The 23,808-nt window shown below is 41.2% G+C and overlaps 1 protein-coding gene across 1 annotated transcript in view; it reads left to right on the top strand.

Moving 5' to 3' along the window:
• Positions 1-23,500, top strand: part of SREK1IP1 (SREK1 interacting protein 1) — an 82,870-nt gene extending 59,370 nt beyond the window's left edge. The window contains exons 4-5 of the mRNA XM_040421331.1: positions 17,051-17,123; positions 22,669-23,500. Coding sequence (XP_040277265.1) covers positions 17,051-17,123; positions 22,669-22,846 — 251 coding nt within the window. The 3' untranslated portion in view covers positions 22,847-23,500. The remainder of the gene's footprint in view (positions 1-17,050; positions 17,124-22,668) is intronic.
• Positions 23,501-23,808: the final 308 nt, after the last annotated feature.

The raw sequence follows: 23,808 nt of genomic DNA, 5'->3' as shown, positions 1-23,808 counted from the left end.
GTTCAGAATTAAGCAATCACATTCAAAATCATGTTAAATAGGAGTCAGCATATACCTGTCATCATTTAAAGTGCCTCTGATTAACCCCAAATAAAGTTCAGCCGTTCTAGTTGGTCTTTCCTGAAATTTTCTTAGTCGCATCCCACAGCAAAAGCCATGGTCCACAGAGAGCTTCCAAAGCATCAGAGGGATCTCATTGTTAAAAGGTATCAGTCAGGAGAAGGGTACAAAAGAATTTCCAAGGCATTAGATATATCATGGAACACAGTGAAGACAGTCATCATCAAGTGGAGAAAATATGGCACAACAGTGACATTACCGAGAACTGGACATCCCTCCAAAAATGATGAAAAGACGAGAAGAAAACTGGTCTGGGGGGCTACCAAGAGGCCTACAGCAACATTAAAGGAGCCGCAGGAATACCTGGCAAGTACTGGCTGTGTGGTACATGTGACAACAATCTCCCGTATTCTTCATATGTCTGGGCTATGGGGTAGAGTGGCAAGACGAAAGCCTTTTCTTACGAAAAAAAAACATCCAAGCCAGGCTACATTTTGCAAAAACACATCTGAAGTTTCCCAAAAGCATGTAGGAAAAGGTGTTATGGTCTGATGAAACCAAGGTTGAACTTTTTGGCCATAATTCCAAAAGATATGTTTGGCACAAAAACAACACTGCACATCACCAAAAGAACACCATACCCACAGTGAAGCATGGTGGTGGCAGCATCATGCCAAGGGGCTGTTTTTCTTCCGCTGGAACTGGGGCCTTAGTTAAGCTAGAGGGAATACTGAACACTTCCAAATACCAGTCAATATTGGCACAAAACCTTCAGGCTTCTGCTAGAAAGCTGAACATGAAGCGGAACTTCATCTTTCAGCATGACAACGACCCAATGCATACATCCAAATCAACAAAGGAATGGCTTCACCAGAAGAAGATTAAAGTTTTGGAATGGTCCAGCCAGAGTCCAGACCTGAATCTGATTGAAAATCTGTTGGGTGATCTGAAGAGGGCTGTGCACAGGAGATGCCCTTGCAATCTGACAGATTTGGAGTGTTTTTGCAAAGAAGAATGGGCAAATCTTGGCAAGTTAAAATGTGCCATGCTGATAGACTCATTCCCAAAAAGACTGAGTGCTGTAATAAAATCAAAATGTGCTTCAACAAAGTATTAGTTTAAGGGTGTGCACACTTATGCAACCATATTATTTTATTTTTAAATTTTTTCTTCCCTCTACCTAAAATATTTCAGTTTATTTTTCAATTGAGTTGTACAGTTTATAGGTCACATTAAAGGTGGAAAAAGTTCTCCAATGATTTATCTTATATTATCGCATATTCTCCCATGGCCCAGACTATCAAAAATTTAATTTTAAGTAATTGGCATATACTCCAGAGAGATGAGCAACTGATCGACAAAGTGAAAAAGAAACCGATTCTCAGTTTCAGGGCTAAAACCATAGGAGATATCGTCACTAACCCGAATCTTCCTGACACAGGTAATACCTGGTTAGGTAGATGGTGCCCTGTGGGAGCTTTCAAATGTGGACACTGCGCAATGTGTAACTTTATGCGTACAGGGACACACATTCAGATTGGACAAATAACGCACACAATTAGGCAGTTTATTAACTGCAAATCTACATATGTAGTGTATGCGATTTTTTTTTTTTTTTTTTTTTTTTTTTTTCCATGCGAAAGATTTTACATCGGTAAAACTCATAGACCTCTATACGTGCGATTTAGAGAACACAAAAGATCGATCGTCACAGGCATTGGTGCTATGCGCCTCATAGAACACATTAAAGATGCGCATCAAGGCAGTAAAGAGGTGTTGAAATGTGCAGGCATTGAAAGAGTTAATCCACCCGCAAGAGGTGCGATAGAAAGCGTATCTTACTGCAGCGAGAAGCCCAATGGATAATTAGAACCAATGCGATGGGAGGACTGGGCTTTAATGACAAGAATGACCTTGCTGTTTTTGTATGATTTTATTGTTTTAATCTATTTTGTAAAGGTGATCCGAAGATTTGATTGATTCACCTGTTCAACTGTGACGTGCAGGGAGGAGACAGGTATTTATGGCGCTCCCCTTTCACGTCATAGGAGGCTTGACAAAGCGCAACTGTTGCGCAAATATTATTTCTCTGCAAATTGTGAACCCGCACCCGCTATGTTTTATCCGAATAAAGCTACGATTTGATGAAGATTCGGTAGGTGCCGCCTTCCTTTTTTCTTCTACTTTTTATGAATGATTTATCTTTGTCTCATTTTTTTACAGCACAGAAACCTGACATTTTAACAGGGGTGTGTAGACTTTTTATATCCACTGTATTTGCTATGACCACATGTTGATTGGTGGCACTTTTAATTCTACGGCTAGCAATAAAAGGTACGACCTCAAAACATATCTAAATTGTAACACAGACTTTGCTATTTACTTGATCACCTGCACATCCTGTAATCTCCAGTACGTGGGTTGTACAACTAATTCCATAAAGACAAGCGTGCGCAAACATATTTCCGACACCCTGTATCACTAAACACGTAATGTATCAGCAGTCAGTTTTCATTTCGCTACAGTCCATCAGGGCAATGCGTCCAGTCTAATAGTTCAAGGGGTAGAAAGGGTTACTTCACCTGTGAGAGGTGGAGACCACAGAAAAAAGCTTCGTTCGAGAAGCTTACTGGATGTTTGAATTGGGAACTTGTTTCCCGACAGGCCTCAATAAGAAATATAATGTAATTTTGAAATATTTCTGATGGACTTGCTGCTTTTTCGTTATGTTTATTATGTTTGGTTTTAACCACTTAAGGACCACAGGTTTATACCCCCCTAGTGACCAGGCCCTTTTTTGCAAATCGGAACTCCACAACTTTAGCGGTTTATTCCTCGGTCATGCAACTTACCACCCAAATGAATTTTACCTCCTTTTCTTCTCACTAATAGAGCTTTCATTTGGCGGTATTTCATTGCTGCTGACATTTTTACTTTTTTTGTTGTTAATCAAAATTTAACGATTTTTTTGCAAAAAAATGACATTTTTCACTTTCAGTTGTAAAATTTTGCAAAAAAAAACGACATCCATATATACATTTTTCTCAAAATTTATTGTTCTACATGCCTTTGATAAAAAAAAAATGTTTGGGTAAAAAAAAAATGGTTTGGGTAAAAGTTATAGCGTTTACAAACTATGGTACAAAAATGTGAATTTCCGCTTTTTGAAGCAGCTCTGACTTTCTGAGCATCTGTCATGTTTCCTGAGGTTCTACAATGGCCAGACAGTACAAACACCCCACAAATGACCCCATTTCGGAAAGTAGACACCCTAAGGTATTCGCTGATGGGCATAGTGAGTTCATAGAACTTTTTATTTTTTGTCACAAGTTAGCGGAAAATGATGATTTTTTTCTTTTATTTTTTTTTTCTTACAAAGTCTCATATTCCACTAACTTGTGACAAAAAATAAAAACTTCTATGAACTCACTATGCCCATCAGCGAATACCTTGGGGTGTCTTCTTTCCAAAATGGGGTCACTTGTGGGGTAGTTATACTGCCCTGGCATTCTAGGGGCCCGAATGTGTGGTAAGTAGTTTGAAATCAAAATCTGTAAAAAATGGCCGGTGAAATCCGAAAGGTGCTCTTTGGAATGTGGGCCCCTTTGCCCACCTAGGCTGCAAAAAAGTGTCACACATCTGGTATCTCTGTACTCAGGAGAAGTTGGGCAATGTGTTTTGGGGTGTTATTTTACATATACCCATGCTTGGTGAGATAAATATCTTGGTCAAATGCCAACTTTGTATAAAAAAAAATGGGAAAAGTTGTCTTTTGCCAAGATATTTCTCTCACCCAGCATGGGTATATGTAAAAAGACACCCCAAAACACATTGCCCAACTTCTCCTGAGTACGGGGATACCAGATGTGTGACACTTTTTTTCAGCCTAGGTGGGCAAAGGGGCCCACATTCCAAAGAGCACCTTTCAGATTTCACCGGCCATTTTTTACAGATTTTGATTTCAAACCACTTCTCACGCATTCGGCCCCTAAAATGCCAGGGCAGTATAACTACCCCACAAGTGACCCCATTTTGGAAAGAAGACACCCCCAGGTATTTCGTGATGGGCATAGTGAGTTCATGGAAGTTTTTATTTTTTGTCACAAGTTAGTGGAATATGAGACTTTGTAAGAAAAAAAAAAAATATAAAAAATCATCATTTTCCGCTAACTTGTGACAAAAAATTCTAGGAACTTGCCATGCCCCTCACGGAATACCTTGGGGTGTCTTCTTTCCAAAATGGGGTCACTTGTGGGGTAGTTATACTGCCCTGGCATTCTAGGGGCCCTAATTTGTGGTAAGTAGGTAAATGACCTGTGAAATCCGAAAGGTGCTCTTTGGAATGTGGGATTCCGTGAGGGGTATGGTGAGTTCATGTGAGATTTTTTTTTTTGACACAAGTTAGTGGAATATGAGACTTCGTAAGAAAAATAAATACATTTCCGCTAACTTGGGCCAAAAAAATGTCTGAATGGAGCCTTACAGGGGAGTGATCAATGACAGGGGGGTGATCAGGGAGTCTATATGGGGTGATCAGGGAGTCTATATGGGGTGATCACCCCCCTGTCATTGATCACCCCCCTGTCAGGCTCCATTCAGATGTCCGTATGTGTTTTGCGGATCCGATCCATGTATCCGTGGATCCGTAAAAAACATACGGACATCTGAATGCAGCCTTACAGGGGGCTGATCAATGACAGGGGGGTGATCAATGAAAGGGGGGTGATCAGGGAGTCTATATGGGGTGATCACCCCCTGTCATTGATCACCCCCCTATAAGGCTCCATTCAGACGTCCGTATGGGTTTTGCGGATCCGATCCATGTATCAGTGGATCCGTAAAAATCATACGGACGTCTGAGAGTGATGGGGTGATCACCTTACAAGGGGGTGATCAATGACAGGGGGGTGATCAGGGAGTCTATATGGGGTGATCACCCCCGTCATTGATCACGCCCCTGTAAGGCTCCATTCAGACGTCCGTATGCGTTTGGCGGATCCGATCCATCTATCAGTGGATCCGTAAAAATCATGCGGACGTCTGAATGGAGCTTTACAGGGGGGTGATCAATGACAGGGGGGTGATCAGGGAGTCTATATGGGGTGATCAGGGGCTAATAAGGGGTTAATAAGTGACAGGGGGGGGTGTAGTGTAGTGTGGTGCTTGGTGCTACATATTGCTGAGCTACCTGTGTCCTCTGGTGGTCGATCCAAACAAAAGGGACCACCAGAGGACCAGGTAGCAGGTATATTAGACGCTGTTATCAAAACAGCGTCTAATATACCTGTTAGGGGTTAAAAAAAATCACATCTCCAGCCTGCCAGCGAACGATCGCCACTGGCAGGCTGGAGATCCACTCGCTTACCTTCCGATCCTGTGAACGCGCGCGCCTGTGTGCGCGCGTTCACAGGAAATCTCGGCTCACGCGAGATGACGCCAATCGGCGTTAGCGTAGCCTGGGAGAGCCGCCACAATGACGCCTTTCGGCGTTACATGTGCGGCAAGCGGTTAAATGAGTATACCTCTGTTTATATATGTTTCTTCTTTCTTTTGGCACATATGGTGTTAAATCTAATTAGGAGTCTTTTTTTTGTCTGCTCCTCGTGGATAGGTGGAATAGTGACATATATGGGTCAGGATTTTATGGTACATTTGTCATGAGTAAGGACCGCAATTATCAGGTCCGAAACGCGTAGATTGTGTACCGTGTCTTGTGTATGGAAATTTTACCGCTTGGAATAAAGTGTTTCATTTTAGAAGCTGGACTACAACCCCTTTTTTTTCTTTTCTGCAATTCGTTACAGCCGAGCCCAGGCTGTGCCCATGCTTCTTTACTGCTGGATGCAGGTGAGCGCTGCTTTTAGTTTTTCAGTTACTATATAGGGGTAACAAAAACTACAGCTTCATTTGTCTGGTGTTCTCAATTAGTTAAAATATACAATAATCACTGCAGTGAGAAGGAAAGTTACATTTTGGGTCTGAGTCTTCTCTGATCTAAAAATTTACAACCCGTTTATTTTATGACTCACTGTGCAAACAATAGCCAATCGGCATCTATGCACTTAAAGGGGTTGTCCTGCCATATACAGTACAGACCATAAGTTTGGACAGACCTTCTCATTCAAAGAGTTTTCTTTATTTTCATGACTATGAAGGCATCAAAACTATGAATTAACACATGTGGAATTATATACATAACAAACAAGTGTGAAACAACTGAAAATATGTCATATTCTAGGTTCTTCAAAGTAGCCACCTTTTGCTTTGATAACTGCTTTGCACACTCTTGGCATTCTCTTGATGAGCTTCAAGAGGTAGTCCCCTGAAATGGTCTTCCAACAGTCTTGAAGGAGTTCCCAGAGATGCTTAGCACTTGTTGGCCCTTTTGCCTTCACTCTGTGGTCCAGCTCACCCCAAACCATCTCGATTGGGTTCAGGTCCGGTGACTGTGGAGGCCAGGTCATCTGGCGCAGCACCCCATCACTCTCCTTCATGGTCAAATAGCCCTTACTTTCAAAGTTTTCCCAATTTATCGGCTGACTGCCTGACCTTCATTTCTTAAAGTAATGATGGCCACTCGTTTTTCTTTACTTAGCTGCTTTTTTCTTGCCATAATACAAATTCTAACAGTCTATTCAGTAGGACCATCAGCTGTGTATCCACCTGACTTCTCCTCAACGCCACTGATGGTCCCAACCCCATTTATAAGTCAAGAAATCCCACTTATTAAACCTGATAGGGCACACCTGTGAAGTGAAAACCATTTCAGGGGACTACCTCTTGAAGCTCATCAAGAGAATGCCGAGAGTGTGCAAAGCAGTAATCAAAGCAAAAGGTGGCTACTTTGAAGAACCTAGAATATGACATATATTTTCAGTTGTTTCACACTTGTTTGTTATGTATATAATTCCACATGTGTTAATTCATAGTTTTGAAGCCTTCAGTGTGAATCTACAATTTTCATAGTCATGAAAATAAAGAAAACTCTTTGAATGAGAAGGTGTGTCCAAACTTTTGGTTTGTACTGTATATTGATGACCAATCGTTAGCATAGGTCAATAATATCTGATCGGCAGGGATCCGGGACCTGCGCCGATCAGCTGTTTGAAAAGGAGGTGGCGCTTCACGCGAACTCTGCTTCCTCATCATTACACTGCCCGTCGCCTGGGAAGTGCAGCGTAATTTAAAAAGTACTCTCTCAATTCACTTGAATGTATCAAGTACTTGTAATCAGTGCAGTTTCTAGGTAAAATTTCTCTCAGGGCGAGTGTCAAAAAAATTCCCCCTCCCCCAATCAAAACTGCTCGATGAAATCATATCAGAAGAGTACTTGCAACCGTCTCACCATATATTTTTTATTTTTTTTATTTTTATGCTTAACACAAGATTTATTGAGAGCAAAAGAAAATCATAAATTACTGCTTAAACTGCTAAAAGTCGCAGGCAGAGTGGTACAGGAGAACTGCAGTATAAAGGAAGGCAATACCCTTAGAAGAGTAGGCATGAAATACAATCATCAATAATGTGCAAAACCAAAAAACTGTCATGTTAGCATTTAATAACTAACTAAAACCCAATCACAGCAGGTCTCAACTAGCACGCGCAAGTAAATGTACAAAAACCAAGTAACATATAAAACCAGATTCAAAGCATAGATGGCAAGGCGGATTACTGTATACTGTACATAAAATGTATGGAGGTTACACCATGCCGGACAATATAACCTCTGTGCCATGCTGTACAATAAACAGTATAACCCCTACACAGTGTAGAGGTATACTGTATATTGTGTGGCACAGTGTAGGCTATATGTGTATAACATAAACATACTCCACATGAAAACTTACAATTACTTGGCTTGGCCCTTGGGGATCTCGGACACCACTTCAACACTTTGGCCGGGGGCTCGGTGGAGCTGATGTTGTGCTTTATCCTTATGAGAAAGATTTCATAATAAGGATATGGAGAAAGGGCAGAGGGATAGCAGAGCAGGGAGAGGCTGGTGCTGCTACTAGGGGGTCATACCATGGGGGAGTAATAAAGCCCACCATAATGCCCCCCCCCCCAGTAGAAATAATTCTCCTTCTAATGTGCAAAACATACCCCCTTGAAATGCCCCCAATTGAGCTAATGTTCCCATAATGTGCCAATATAAAATACCCCTTCTCAGTGCCCCCGTAGATGACCCCATAGTGCTCCTCTCCCCCCTTCCCCACAGTACCCACCATAATGTGTCCCAGTATAAAATGCCCCTATACAGAGCCCTGCATATAAAATACCCCTTCTTTTTAGCCTCAGTAGATGCCCCTATAGTGCCACCCAATAATGTGCCAGTAATAAGTGCCCCAATAGATGCCCCCAATCATGTGCCAGTAAGATGTGCCCCCATAGATGCCCCCTAATCATGTGCCAGTAAGATATGCCCCCAATCAGGTGTCAGTAATAAGAGCCCCAATAGATGCCCCCCCAATCATGTGCCAGTAGCCAGAGTGCCCCCCCTATCATGTGCCAGTAGCCCCCCCTATCATGTGCCAGTAGCCCCCCCTATCATGTGCCAGTAGCCCCCCTTATGTGCCAGTAGCCCCCCTTATGTGCCAGTAGCCCCCCCTTATGTGCCAGTAGTCCCCCTTATGTCTGTGCCAGTAGCCCCCCTTATGTGCCAGTATTGTAATTTGTATATATATATATATATATATATATAGCAAACAAAAAACAGTAGCAGCACACCACTATATGCGCTAAGACTAAGTGAACAGGTAAATGTGTGAACAGGGTCAAATACATGACGCCATATAGTTACTGCAAAGCAGTGGAGAAGCTCTTAGCGCATATTATTGATCAAAAATATGTCGGGCCCACCTACCAGACGGCAAGGTCGCTTCTCATCAGGTGGGACCTACTCTAACACGGAATGTCCAGCTCCATTGTTTCTCTGATTAAAAGCACCAAGGGGTGGGGGATGGGCGAGGAGTGCTAAGTTCCACAGAGGATGCCTAGTCCTCTATACTATATATATATATATATATATATATATATATATATATATATATAGAAAAGGAAAATAGTGGCGGCACCGGAAAAAACACAAAGAGGGTGCTAAGTCCAGGGATGTAGCAGCTTACCCCGTCAATAAGAGATGAAAAACGGACAGCACTCCAGATAAAAGATAGTGGTGTTTATTCACCCATGTGGATGGCAACGTTTCAGCTCATACAAGAGCCTTTTTCAAGCAATGAACACAGTGTAAAAGTGGGGTATATATGGTCCAACCCCTATTACATCACAATATAATCAATTAGTGAACATGTGTACATAAAGTGCAGATAGTGCATATATAGAAAAAACAGCATATATAAATAGCAGTGACATATACAACAGTGTCAAAATACAACACTGGTGTATGCAAAATACATAATAAAGTGAATATAATATCACATAGAGATATAATGATCAATTAATAAAAATCAGGTGCACATAAAGTGGGAGGGACTAAAAGAAATGATGCCAGAAGGTGGGGGAAGCGACGACATACCCGGTTCCATTATCCATACCGTACATGTCATGTACCGCCACGTCCGGCGTTCGGCTGGAGACAGTGCGCAGGCGCCAAGTCGCCTGAAGATCACGATGTGACTACCTCAAATGACGTAACCGGAGCATGCGCACAAGTGTGGAAAGGCTTCGTCGGCCATCTTGGAAAAGGTACAGATGCCCACATGTAGAGGAGAACACAAATACCAACCCGCATCAGCGGTATAATGTAATGTATTGTCCTCACATATGGTGACGAGAGTACTCTCGTCACCATATGTGAGGACAATACATTACATTATACCGCTGATGCGGGTTGGTATTTGTGTTCTCCTCTACATGTGGGCATCTGTACCTTTTCCAAGATGGCCGACGAAGCCTTTCCACACTTGTGCGCATGCTCCAGTTACGTCATTTGAGGTAGTCACATCGTGATCTTCAGGCGACTTGGCGCCTGCGCACTGTCTCCAGCCGAACGCCGGACGTGGCGGTACATGACATGTACGGTATGGATAATGGAACCGGGTATGTCGTCGCTTCCCCCACCTTCTGGCATCATTTCTTTTAGTCCCTCCCACTTTATGTGCACCTGATTTTTATTAATTGATCATTATATCTCTATGTGATATTATATTCACTTTATTATGTATTTTGCATACACCAGTGTTGTATTTTGACACTGTTGTATATGTCACTGCTATTTATATATGCTGTTTTTTCTATATATGCACTATCTGCACTTTATGTACACATGTTCACTAATTGATTATATTGTGATGTAATAGGGGTTGGACCATATATACCCCACTTTTACACTGTGTTCATTGCTTGAAAAAGGCTCTTGTATGAGCTGAAACGTTGCCATCCACATGGGTGAATAAACACCACTATCTTTTATCTGGAGTGCTGTCCGTTTTTCATCTCCTATATATATATATATATATATCAAAAAACGGAACAGCACCTCCTGAGACAAATCGCAGGTGCAAGCTACCCGGCATAATACAGCAAACAAAAAACAGTAGCAGCACACCACTATATGCGCTAAGACTAAGTGAACAGGTAAATGTGTGAACAGGGTCAAATACATGACGCCATATAGTTACTGCTATTGTTTTTTGTTTGCTGTATTATGTCGGGTAGCTTGCACCTGCGATTTGTCTCAGGAGGTGCTGTTCCGTTTTTTGATAGATATAGATAGATATATATATATATATATATATATATATATATAAAAACTTATACTTACCTCCTCCAGCGATGTGATGCAGGCCTGTGTCCTTTTCTGGCTCAGGCGGCGCAATGATGTCATCGCGCCGCCTTCACCAGCCTCTGATAGGCTTCCGGCCTAGTGCTGGCAGCCTATCAGAGGAACAGGGAGGGGACACACCTCTCCCTCCCCTGCCGCAGCACAGACATTTGTATCGCCGTCCTGAGGACGGCGATACAGATGACTATGGAGATGAGTGAGCGCTTCCACAATGGAAGCGCAGCGCTCATCTCCTGCTGTGCCCTGTCGGCGCCCTCCTTCTGACAGCGCCCGGGGGCGGCCGCCCGGTCCAAGAAACGGCCCTGCTTGTAATTACACTACACCGCCGCTCCACAGGAGATGATAGGTAGTGTAATGAACAGGAGGCGGCACTATTCTTCACACAGCTGATCGACGGGGATGCTGGGTGTCAGACCCAGTGCTCGGATATTTCCGGCGACCACATAGAAAATGAATGGAGGACGGCTGCGCATGCACAGTGCGCTCTCCACCACTGTCAGGGCTCTGTTCTCAATATAGGTGTGGGTCCCGCACCTATCAGACAATGGGGGCATATCCTAGCGATATGCCCCTATGGTCTGTGATGAGACAACCTCTTTAACACTGCCGTAGAGCTCTACCAATCACTATTACATGGTTAATTTCACATTCACGTAATTTAGCGATGTATGAATATATTTAGTCATATAAGCAGTTCGAGAATATGGCCTATCTTTTTTACTCTTGCCCCCACTGTTCGTATGCCACACATTCTGGTTTCATCTGTCCTTTTACTGATAGACATGATCTAGGGTAAACGCTCTATTACAGGTAGTAAGTCCTGGAATAATCCCTTCTGGTAAATTTTTTGGGCTGGACTCTCCTAAAAGCCCATACATTCTAGGCGCATCCGGAGTAGTAGGGATGGGGCATCGGTGAAAAGTTATTTCTATTCTCATCAATCATCCCTCTCTGTGCAATGGGCTCCTGACATGGGGATTAGCACCAGAAACCGAGCAGTCCCTTGCACAGACCCTCTCTGTGACTGTAAATCTTTAGAAATAAAGTAGTGCTTGCTGCCACTGACAAGACGCAACGGCTGCCGGCAGGCATAGCATGCAGCCAGTGGCGGAAATCACTACTTTATTTATAAAGATTTAAAGTCATAGAGGGGCTCAGCAGCTGGTGTTAATCCCCATGTATCAGGAGCCCAGTGCAGAGAGAGGGATGATTAATAAGGCTCCATTCACACGTCCGTATGTGTTTCCAGATCCGCAAAACACAGACACTGGCATTGTGCGTTCCACATTTTGCGGACCGCACATCGCCGGCACTCTCATAGAAAATGCCTTTTCTTGTCCGCAAGTGCGGACAAGAATAGGACATGTTATATTTTTTTGCGGAACGGAAATGTGGATGCGGACTGCACATTCCGGCCCCATTGAAAATGAATAGGTCCGCACCTGTTCCTCAAAATTGCGGAACGGATGCGGACCCATTTTGCAGAAAGAGGAAAAAAGGTTGTTATAAAGAAAAAAAAAAACGGGCCTTTTCCTATTCGCATCCTCTTATGGCCAATACTAGAAAATATGAAAATGTATACATTTTCCATACAATTGGAAAAAGAAAATCACAAAGAATAATTACATTTTTAAATTAAAAAAATGGGTGACACATTACCTTTAAGAATCTTATTTTACATGGAAGGTAAGAAAATGTGAATTTGTTTCAGATGCCTGATCCTCACGTGCATATCTGTGTTTGTAGTTATCCCATGGGGCGCCGGTCCTGTAAGTTATGATCATTAGAATCCTACAAGCACCAGCAACAAAAAGAAAGCCTCTTCCCCCTCTCCTGTTTACAATAATGTGCCATTTATGTCTTGCCTGTACACGTAATGTAAAATGCTGTTATTGTGCCTTTTCTCACACTTGCTTACCACCAAAGATCTGCACAATATAATTTCAATATGAATACACCACAAGGTTGCCAATTACATGTTATTTTCCATTTAACTGCACATCTACTGTATGTGTTATTTTTTATATATATATATATTGTATCGCAAGGCTTGTTTTATGTTAGTCTTCTTTAAACAGTATTATGTTTTTATGTATCTGAAACAGTTTGATTTTTGTTCAATAGAAAGGATAAAGGTAATTTTTAATTTTATTTATTTTTTTAATACCTTTTGAAAGTTAATATATAATTAAATTGAACCACAGCAGGGAAGAAAAACGTATTTTCCAGATGGACCCTATTTTTTTGTATACTTGTCACTGGGCTATAAGAAAGTGTAGTATTTTAGTAGACTGGGAATATTACACAAAATCTAAATTAACTCCAGTGGAGCTAGGAAGAGTTATTGAGGTAAGTCCCCAGCAGAGAGAGCAGAGCCTCTAGGTGTAATGACAACGCCCCCGTTGCTCCTAGAGGCTCATTTGCATATATTAAGACATCATTTTTCATGCGCGCACATATGAACATGGGACCAGCACAGATGCCTTCAGCTCTCATCATGTTGATTGACAATGTCAGGCAGTGTCCACGTCATTCTGCCTGGTCCGGGCAATCATGATGAGGGCGCTGCCATGGGAGGAAGAACAGAGCCTCTAGGACAGTGATGGAAAACCTTTTAGAGACCGAGTGCCCAAACTGCAACCCAAAACCCACTTATTTATCGCAAAGTGCCAATTGCCACAGCAATTTAACCTGAATCCTACAGTCCAGTATAGTATATCTTCCATGTACTTTATCATTTAGCTATAATAGTCTACATTCACGCTGCCTGTGGTGTTCATAGTGCGCCCTGCGCTGATGAATGGAAGGAAAAGTCTAAGGCATATCGGTACACCATGGACTTTTTCCAGGGTGCCCACAGAGAGGGCTCTGAGTGCCGCCTCTGGCACCCGTTCCATAGGTTCGCCACCACTGCTCTAGGAGTAGGGGCAGGGCCGGCTCCAGGTTCATGTGTGCTCAACTGTGCAGCAGGTGTCATGGCCGGTGGGTCTCCGCTGTTTCGTCACTGGCAATAATTCCGATCACGGTCATTAAAGCCTTTAGATGCCGTGATGAAGTGAGCTTCTTATCGGCATCCTCTGCGGCCAATGAGGATGCCGGTAATTTAATTCAATGCGCTGGGTCTCTCTGAAGAGACCCAGGTTATTGAAGTTGCAATTCTTATTTTGACCAGCAGGTGGCAGGCCAACATAAGAAATTAACAATTCTGTACAAATAATAGATCTAAAACATCCATGATTGTTCAGAATTAAAATAGAAATAAATAAAATGTATTTTGTACGCTTAAAAAAAAGCTTCAAAATTATAACAAAAGTTTAAAAAAAATACATAAATAACAAAAATATAAACATCATAGACATCACTGCGTCCGAAAACGCCCGTTCTATTAAAATATAAAAATATTTTTCCAAAAAAAGTTATGGGGTCAAAATATGGTGATGTAAAAGATATAATTTTTTTTTTTCAAAGTTTACATTTATCTTAACACTATTTAGACATAAAAAACACCCATACGTATGTAGTATCGTTGTAATGGTACTGACCCAGAGAATGAAGGGCACAAGTCAGCTTTGCTGCAAAGGTAATGCTGTGGAAGCAAAACCCGTAAAACGGTGGAGGAATTGCGTTGTTTTTTTTTCAACCCCATTTGGAATTTTTTCCCCGCTTCCCAGTGCATTGTATGCTATATTAAATGGTGGCATTAGAAAGTACAACTTGTCCTGCAAAAAACAAGCCCTCATAAGACTTTGTGAACGGAAAAGTAAAAAAGCTTTGGCTCAAGGAAGATAGGAAAGAAAAATGAAACCGCAAAAACAAGGCTTTTAACAGTAGAAAATAATTTTTGAAGTTATCCGAAGTCTCGCGAGACTTCGCGAAGTAATAAATTTGGCTCATCTGAGCCAATACATTCTAATACTGTATGGAGCGCTCACTCCTTAAAGTATTCAAACAAAGTTTTATGCAAATTGACTTCGGATGTTTCATCCAAAGTCTATTCACTTAGCCCTAGTCACCATGTTATCCGGAGCCGAACCTATGGGACAGGTGCCAGAGGCGGCACTCGGAGCCCTCTCTGTGGGCATCTGCACCCTGGAAAAAGTCTATGGTATACTAATATGCCTTAGGTGTTTCCTGACAAATGTATCCTCCTTTTTTTGACCCTATTCCTGGTCCTGGCTTCAAAAACCATATAAAAAAAGATGAACGTGTGGCAGCACCCTTAAAAAAAAAATGCCTAGGTTTTCTGTGAGCTACTGCTTATTTAGCTATGATAAAAATTGTTTAATATAAACTTTTTTTATTTAACAAATAGATTTTTAGGTTACCATAAAAAAATATGTATTTGGTACCACAGAAGCTTCTTATTTTTACAGCACAGTGCATAGCAAACAAAGCACAAAAATTTTTTATAGTGGATTTACCTCCCTCTACCAAAAAAATAAAGATCTACAAATTAACCCTTTAAGGCTATGTAACCCTTAAAGGCCTTAATCAACAAATTAACCTCTTAAAGGCTATGTACACCTTTGGAGGCAATTTTTTATGATTGCATTTTACTCATTTTGGGCTAAAAATCATTTTTTCAATTGTTCTTTATTAAAAATATTGAGCCGTTCTATCATAAAAGGTTAACTGTCTAGCTATGTGAATCTTACTTTTTACTTTCACTTTTTGCTGGTCATCTAATAACCCTTATCTCTAATTTACTAAGAGGTCATAAACACTTACTGATAAGAATGTGACTTAAATAATATAAAAACTGAGCTATAATAATTGTTTATAATGTCAGAGAACAGAGATAAGGAGCCCGTCAGCTCCCTGCCTGACGGTAGAGAAACAGAATTCAGATCCTTCTATTAGAGCATCTCAGTCCTGTACAGAAAAAAGGGTTCCAAAAATTGAGCCCCTACCTGAGACAGTCGCCCAAAAATTTAAAAAAAATATGGCTCAGAATATGGAGACATTAAAACATCATTTTTAAAAAAAAAAAAAAGCTGTTATTGTGTAAAACTTACATAAATAAAAAAAGTATACATATTAGGTATCGCCACGTCCGTACCGACCAGCTCTATAAAAATATCACATGACCTAACCCCTCAGATGAACACCGTAAAAAATGTTAAATAAAAACTGTGCTAAATAAAAAAAAATTGTCACCTTACATCACAAAAAGTGTAATAGCGATAAAAAAGTCACACGCACCCCAAAATAGTGCCAATAAAACCGTCATCTCATCCCGCAAAAATCATACTCTACTCAAGGTAATCGCCCAAAAACTGAAAAAATTATGGCTCTCAGACTATGGAAACACTAAAACATGATTTTTTTTTGCTTCAAAAAAGAAATCATTGTGTAAAACTTACATAAATAAAATAAAAAAAAGTATACATATTAGGTATCGCCGCAACCGTGACAACCTGGTCTATAAAAATATCACATGATGAATGTTGTAAATAACAAAAAATAAAAACGGTGCCAAAACAGCTATTTCTTGTTATCTTGCCTCACAAAAAGTGTAATATAAAGCAGCCAAAAATCATATGTACCCTAAACTAGTACCAACAATACTGCCACCCTATCCCGTAGTTTCTAAAATGGGGTCACTTTTTTGGAGTTTCTACTCTAAGGGTGCATCAGGGGGGCTTCAAATGGGACATGGTTTAACAAAAAAAACAGTCCAGCAAAATCTGCCCTCCAAAAACCGTATGGCATTCCTTTCCTTCTGCGCCCTGCCGTGTGCCTGTACAGCTGTTTACGACCACATATGGGGTGTTTCTGTAAACTACAGAATCAGGGCTATAAATATTGAGTTTTGTTTGGCTGTTAACCCTTGCTTTGTTACTGGGAAAAATGGGGAAAAAAATAATCTCTTTGAATGCAGCAACAGAAGATGTGAAAAACAATTTTGAATTTGCATTTTTTTTTATTTTTATTATTGTGTTCCCAAAAGTAAATCAATTTATCATATGTACCCCAAAATGGTGCCATTAAATGTTCATCTCACAAAAAAGCAGCCCTCACACAGCCCTAAAAATAATACACTAATGTCTGTTCAAAAGGGAAAATGAAAAAAATTGCTTGATCCTTAATGCATAAAATAGGACAGTCCTTAAGTGGTTTAAATGCCTTCAGTGTTTATCTCCAGCAATCAGATCTATCGGTTTTAACACCCACTCTATATTTTAACAGATGCTGTAGAAGTTGGTAAGAAAAAGCTCAAGAAAAAAAAGGAGAAAACAAAATCCAAGAAGCCAAGGAAAAGGTAATTTACAACTGCTGACAGAATGTGCCTGAGCTCATAGTTATTGACAGAAATAACCTTTAGAAATGAGGTGCATTTATTCTTAAACTGGAAATGTTGCCTCCGAGAAATGTATTTCTGTAGCGTGTGGGGGCGTGTAAGAACAAGGACTGAGCTCTCCCTCATGAATATTTGTGGGAGTGAATAATCTGCCCTCCCCCTCCCCCTGCACTACACACATCACACGCTGCACTACACACATCACACCCTGCACTACACACATCACACCCTGCACTACACACATCACACCCTGCACTACACACATCACACCCTGCACTACACACATCACACCCTGCACTACACACATCACACCCTGCACTACACACATCACACCCTGCACTACACACATCACATCCTGCACTACACACATCACATCCTGCACTACACACATCACATCCTGCACTACACACATCACACCCTGCACTACACACATCACACCCTGCACTACACACATCACACCCTGCACTACACACATCACACCCTGCACTACACCCATCACACCCTCCACTACACACATCACACCCTGCACTACACACATCACACCCTGCACTACACACATCACACCCTGCACTACACACATCACACCCTGCACTACACACATCACACCCTGCACTACACACATCACACCCTGCACTACACACATCACACCCTGCACTACACCCATCACACCCTGCACTACACCCATCACACCCTGCACTACACACATCACACCCTGCACTACACACATCACACCCTGCACTACACACATCACACCCTGCACTACACACATCACACCCTGCACTACACACATCACACCCTGCACTACACACATCACACCCTGCACTACACACATCACACCCTGCACTACACACATCACACCCTGCACTACACACATCACACGCTGCACTACACACATCACACGCTGCACTACACACATCACACCCTGCACTACACACATCACACCCTGCACTACACCCATCACACGCATGTATGTGGTGCAGTATGTAGTGAATACAGACAGGCTATTATAGCCAAGTGATAAAGTACAGGGAAGATCTGCCATATTGGACTGGACTTTATCACTTGGCTATTATTGCCTGCTGTTTGACAAGTAATGGTTCCCTGCATAAATCCCCACCTCTTAGGCCCCATTCACACCAACGCTATTTATTTCTGTTGTTCTTCTCATCTAATGGAGCAAAATAATGGAAGTGCTGATTGGTTACGTAAGGCTGGGTTTTTGTCATACGATCAACATACACAACAGATGACATACTGTGACATCCAGTACCATGGAGTTCCCCTGTAAAAGAAAAAAAAAGGTACTCTGCAGGATGGGAAAGTGTAGTGTACCATGTTTTTCCATCCTGCAAAGTTTTTTTTTTTTTTTTTGCATATATATTTATTTACCGATCTATATCACTATATATAATATATACCATGTATATAGAGATATAGATCAGTAAATAAATATCTATGAATATACACTCACCTAAAGAATTATTAGGAACACCTGTTCTATTTCTCATTAATGCAATTATCTAGTCAACCAATCACATGGCAGTTGCTTTAATGCATTTAGGGGGGTGGTCCTGGTCAAGACAATCTCCTGAACTCCAAACTGAATGTCAGAATGGGAAAGAAAGGTGATTTAAGCAATTTTGAGCGTGGCATGGTTGTTGGTGCCAGACGGGCCGGTCTGAGTATTTCACAATCTGCTCAGTTACTGGGATTTTCACGCACAACCATTTCTAGGGTTTACAAAGAATGGTGTGAAAAGGGAAAAACATCCAGTATGCGGCAGTCCTGTGGGCAAAAATGCCTTGTGGATGCTAGAGGTCAGAGGAGAATGGGCCGACTGATTCAAGCTGATAGAAGAGCAACGTTGACTGAAATAACCACTCGTTACAACCGAGGTATGCAGCAAAGCATTTGTGAAGCCACAACACGCACAACCTTGAGGCGGATGGGCTACAACAGCAGAAGACCCCACCGGGTACCACTCATCTCCACTACAAATAGGAAAAAGAGGCTACAATTTGCACGAGCTCACCAAAATTGGACTGTTGAAGACTGGAAAAATGTTGCCTGGTCTGATGAGTCTCGATTTCTGTTGAGACATTAAAATGGTAGAGTCCGAATTTGGCGTAAACAGAATGAGAACATGTATCCATCCTCTGATGGCTACTTCCAGCAGGATAATGCACCATGTCACAAAGCTCGAATCATTTCAAATTGGTTTCTTGAACATGACAATGAGTTCACTGTACTAAAATGGCCCCCACAGTCACCAGATCTCAACCCAATAGAGCATCTTTGGGATGTGGTGGAACAGGAGCTTCGTGCCCTGGATGTGCATCCCTCAAATCTCCATCAACTGCAAGATGCTATCCTATCAATATGGGGCAACATTTCTAAAGAATGCTATCAGCACCTTGTTGAATCAGTGCCACGTAGAATTAAGGCAGTTCTGAAGGCAAAAGGGGGTCCAACACCGTATTAGTATGGTGTTCCTAATAATTCTTTAGGTGAGTGTAGATATCATTTTATATACACTGAGCACTACTACACCAGAAAAATTGAATTCTGCTACATTTGATAAAGTCAGCACTGCTATATCTCAGCTCACCTACACTTCATTTGATAAATTCAGCTGTCAAAACTCATTTAACAAACACAGCCCTTATACATCTCAGCTTCCTTACATCTGACAAACCTAGCTCTACTGCATATCAATCTCCTACATTGGAACAACTCATTTTACTACAGGTGACAAATTTTGCTCTGCTACTCTGAAATAAAACTCCATCATTGTCCCATTTGAGGGCCTCTGCCTTGTTACATCTCTGCTACACCTGACAAACCAAGCACTGCTATATGTGTAGAACTCAGCACTATGTGTAAAGAACTGAATCCCACTACATTTGACTAACTCGGGTCTGCTACATCTCAGCTCTCCGTCATTACATTTGACAAGCTTATTTGACAAAGTCCACCCTACTACATCTCTGCACCACATGTAAAGATCCGAAAGCCACTACATTTGACAAACTTAGCACTGCTACATCCCTGCTACATTTCATCTGTCCTACATCTAACAAAACACAGCTCTACTGCTTATCATTCTCCTACATTGGAACAACTCGGTGTACTACAGGTGACACATTTAGCTCTGCTGCTCTGAAAACAAACCTCCAATGCTGTCACATTTAAAGGCTTGTGCCTTTGATCTTTGTCAGCTTCAATCATGGGCAAGGCTTACGTGGTTGTCCGGGGGAAGGGGGGTGGCTTTGGGGTCCGAAGTGGGTTAGGGTGGAAGAAAGATCAGTGTCAAACATAACACAGAAACCTTTAAATAAACGATTGGCTTAGCTCACCAGATCCTCTAACATGGAGCACAGTCCGCTCCCTACCACCAGAGCGTTAGAAAGCTTTCAACATCAAATACCATATAACTGGCTAACGTAAATCATGCATTTATTAACAAGACATAATGCGCACAATTCAACATACTTTAAATACTCCAAAGGTCTATACAAAAATTCATAAATATAACTATATTCCCCACATATCAATTAACATACATTCACAATAAATGCAATAACACACATAAATAGTGCACAAAAATTAAAATATAAAATATGTCTTGGTCCCACCACTTCTATATCATGCGGAGCTCTCGCATGTATATATACTAAATGCAGTTGAGGATAGATATTGCTGCAACGTTAAAATAGTTACTTCAGTTATCTATTCGTTCACTCATCTTATGCAGTAAAACTGAATAAATTGTATCAGTTTTGACACATGTGGCGCCTTCCCACGTGTTCCTTTTTTATATCAGAGTCCTCACTAACAAAGTGTCTGCAGAGATGTTGTAGTTTGCAAGGTGTATATATCACATTCATACACCTTATTTCTTTATGGTGATGCAAACACTTCCTCTCTTATCTCTATTGGGCTTGTATATGTGAAGCGCTACAGCCGCGGCGGGTCAATATCACCGCCCCTGAAGCCGCCGTAAGGTGTCTGTAGTGCCGTCGGACAGAATACCTCAAACAGTTAATATCCCCCGCTGTTAGTTTGTAATAGGTATAATGTCTCTTACTGATGATGTTTTCGGCCGTACAGTCAGATCGCATACCTGCTTACTCTGTCCTTGTTCAGTTGGCGCGCATGCGTGGTGTAGTTCTAAAACCTCCGGAGGCTCGATATATAGATATTGGTTATAGATAGACGGTACAGATTGTACAAAATAATGTCCTGCAGCTTATCCTCTCACACCAGACGCGTTTCGGAACACAATTCCTTCCTCACTGGCATTGAATGAAAAAAAGGGAATCTCTAACACAAAAGGGAATCTCTGACACAAAACTTCAGATCCGTGATGAGACCTGGGTGGGACTCAAGATCGCGATAAACTCTGGTTGGGACTCAAGACCTTCTCCATAGTTCATACTCAGCGATTGTATACATTGCGGTTATACCCTTTCTTTAATTATTAATTTGTGCCAATACATTCACCAATATAAAACCTTATAAAAGTATACAAATGCTAAGTTGAAATAAGAATAATAATGGAAATAAGTGAGAAAAAAAAAAATATAAAAATAAAATAATAAAAATAACAATTGAATAAACATACTGGAATAAAAATACTTGATATTGGTAGGGAGATGGGGAGGAGGACGCAGGCCATGTCAGTACGCTGATATAAGGCCTGGCATCGACATGGTGTGCGCCCCGCCATCTCCGTAGATTACATAAAACCATTAACTTCCAGTTCAGCGTTTAGACCATATGGCATAAGGAACCAGAATTCGAAGATTTTTCTTGATTCTTGCCTAGACATCTTGGATATGAAATCCCCCCCTCCCCAATCTCTTTTGACCGATTGTATCGCACTATATTTCAGCCCTATTGGGTTTTTAGCACGTGAGGTTTTGAAATGATATGATAGAGAATGTTTCTCATATCCTTTTCTTATGTTGTTTATATGTTCTGCAATACGTATTTTTAACACAGAAACAGCGGGCGTGCTGGTGTCAGTAACTGGTGTTTTGTAGAACTGCAGGGGTGATGTCACAGGTGGAAGTGCTTAGCTGGGTGTCATCGACATAGAGATGGTCCTGAAAACCAAATCTGCTGATAGTCTGGGCTGTGTAGATCTCATGGATGCACTATATAGAACTCAGTCATGGGCTCCCCCATTTCTTGACAGAAACCAATCTACTGATGTATTCAAGCAGAATTTTTTGCTGTTCTTTAAGCAATAAAATAAAAACTGGAATGAACCCTGGTGAATCAGACTGATTAATAAAGGGGTTGTCCCATCTCACACATTGGTGGCATACTGCTTCAGAGGGTGTGCCACAGAGAGATAGGGAGTTGGATCTCTTTATCAAAAATCCTTGTTCCTACTCTGAAGTGGAACAAGCTCTTTAGTATTTTTATCCTGGGAATACATTGCGTATCACATACAGATCTATTAAAACAGTTATTACTTGTCTGTTTTAATTTATTTCAGATCGCACTCATCAAGTGACTCAAGTGAAGATGGTCCAAAATCAAAGAAGAGGAAAAGTCATAAAAAATTAAAAAGCAAATCAAAGAAAACAAAACACCAAAAGAAAAGCAAAAAGAAGGAAAAGCCAGAGCATCACTCTTCCTCTTCCAGCAGTTCGGAGTCCTCCAGCAGTGACTAGTCTGACTCCACTCATCATCCACCACACCTTCCTGTGATTTCCATCGATTTGCATTACTATATATTATGTATGAAGCCTAGACCGAGGATCGGGTTGCGTACATCAAAACTTAAAGACTCTAGAATGATTATTCAGTAACTCAGCAAAGTTATTGGTCATGCTATATTTTTTATGTTTTTGAGAGAAAAATAAATCTGTTTAATGTATTATTTCTGTATTTTGTGGGTGACCGTTAATCTAGTCTGGTCAGGTCTATCAAATAAATTGCCCCCAATGTATTATTTATGAGGATGAACACTAATGCTGATACCAGCTTCTGAACAAACACAAAAAGGCTGTACGTAAGTTACCCTTGTCGCTTGATTGAGACTGTTCAGAGCTCTCCAGCTGCTTCTGTGCCAGTGTATTGATCTGTGCCATTGTTACTTTTATACCAGGGGAATATTATTCTTTGCGGCATATTAACATCTGCTGTCTCAACTGTTACCATTTAATAATAGTATATCAATCCTCAGGCTGTTCTGGATCAGAAATGTTTAATCACTTAGAAATCTATTTTTGTGCTGAAAATTTGATACACCGTATTATCCAGCCAGCCTCAGTCAGGATCCGAGCACTAAAAGCCAATATTATCATTGAATTCTAAGTAAACTCTTGCACATTCTGTCGTTATGGGATCAATTTGTTGCAACTTTATTTTGTGTAGAGCTTTATGATCTACTTCTTAGGCTACTTTCACATCTGCGTTTTTGCCGGATCCGTCATGGATCAGCAAAAACGCTTCCATCATGATAATTCAACCATCTGCATCCGTTATGAACGGATCCGGTTGTATTATCTCTAAAATAGCCCTGCCATTTTCTTTTGTGTCAGAGAAAACAAATCTATCACCATTGACTTTGTGAGTCATGACGGATCCGTCTTGCTCCGCATCCCAGGACGCACTCAAAAACGCTGCTTGC

The sequence above is a fragment of the Bufo bufo genome, chromosome 2 (assembly GCF_905171765.1).
Source record: "Bufo bufo chromosome 2, aBufBuf1.1, whole genome shotgun sequence".
NCBI classification, from domain to species: Eukaryota; Metazoa; Chordata; class Amphibia; order Anura; family Bufonidae; genus Bufo; species Bufo bufo.
This window is presented reverse-complemented; position numbering and strand designations above follow the sequence as displayed.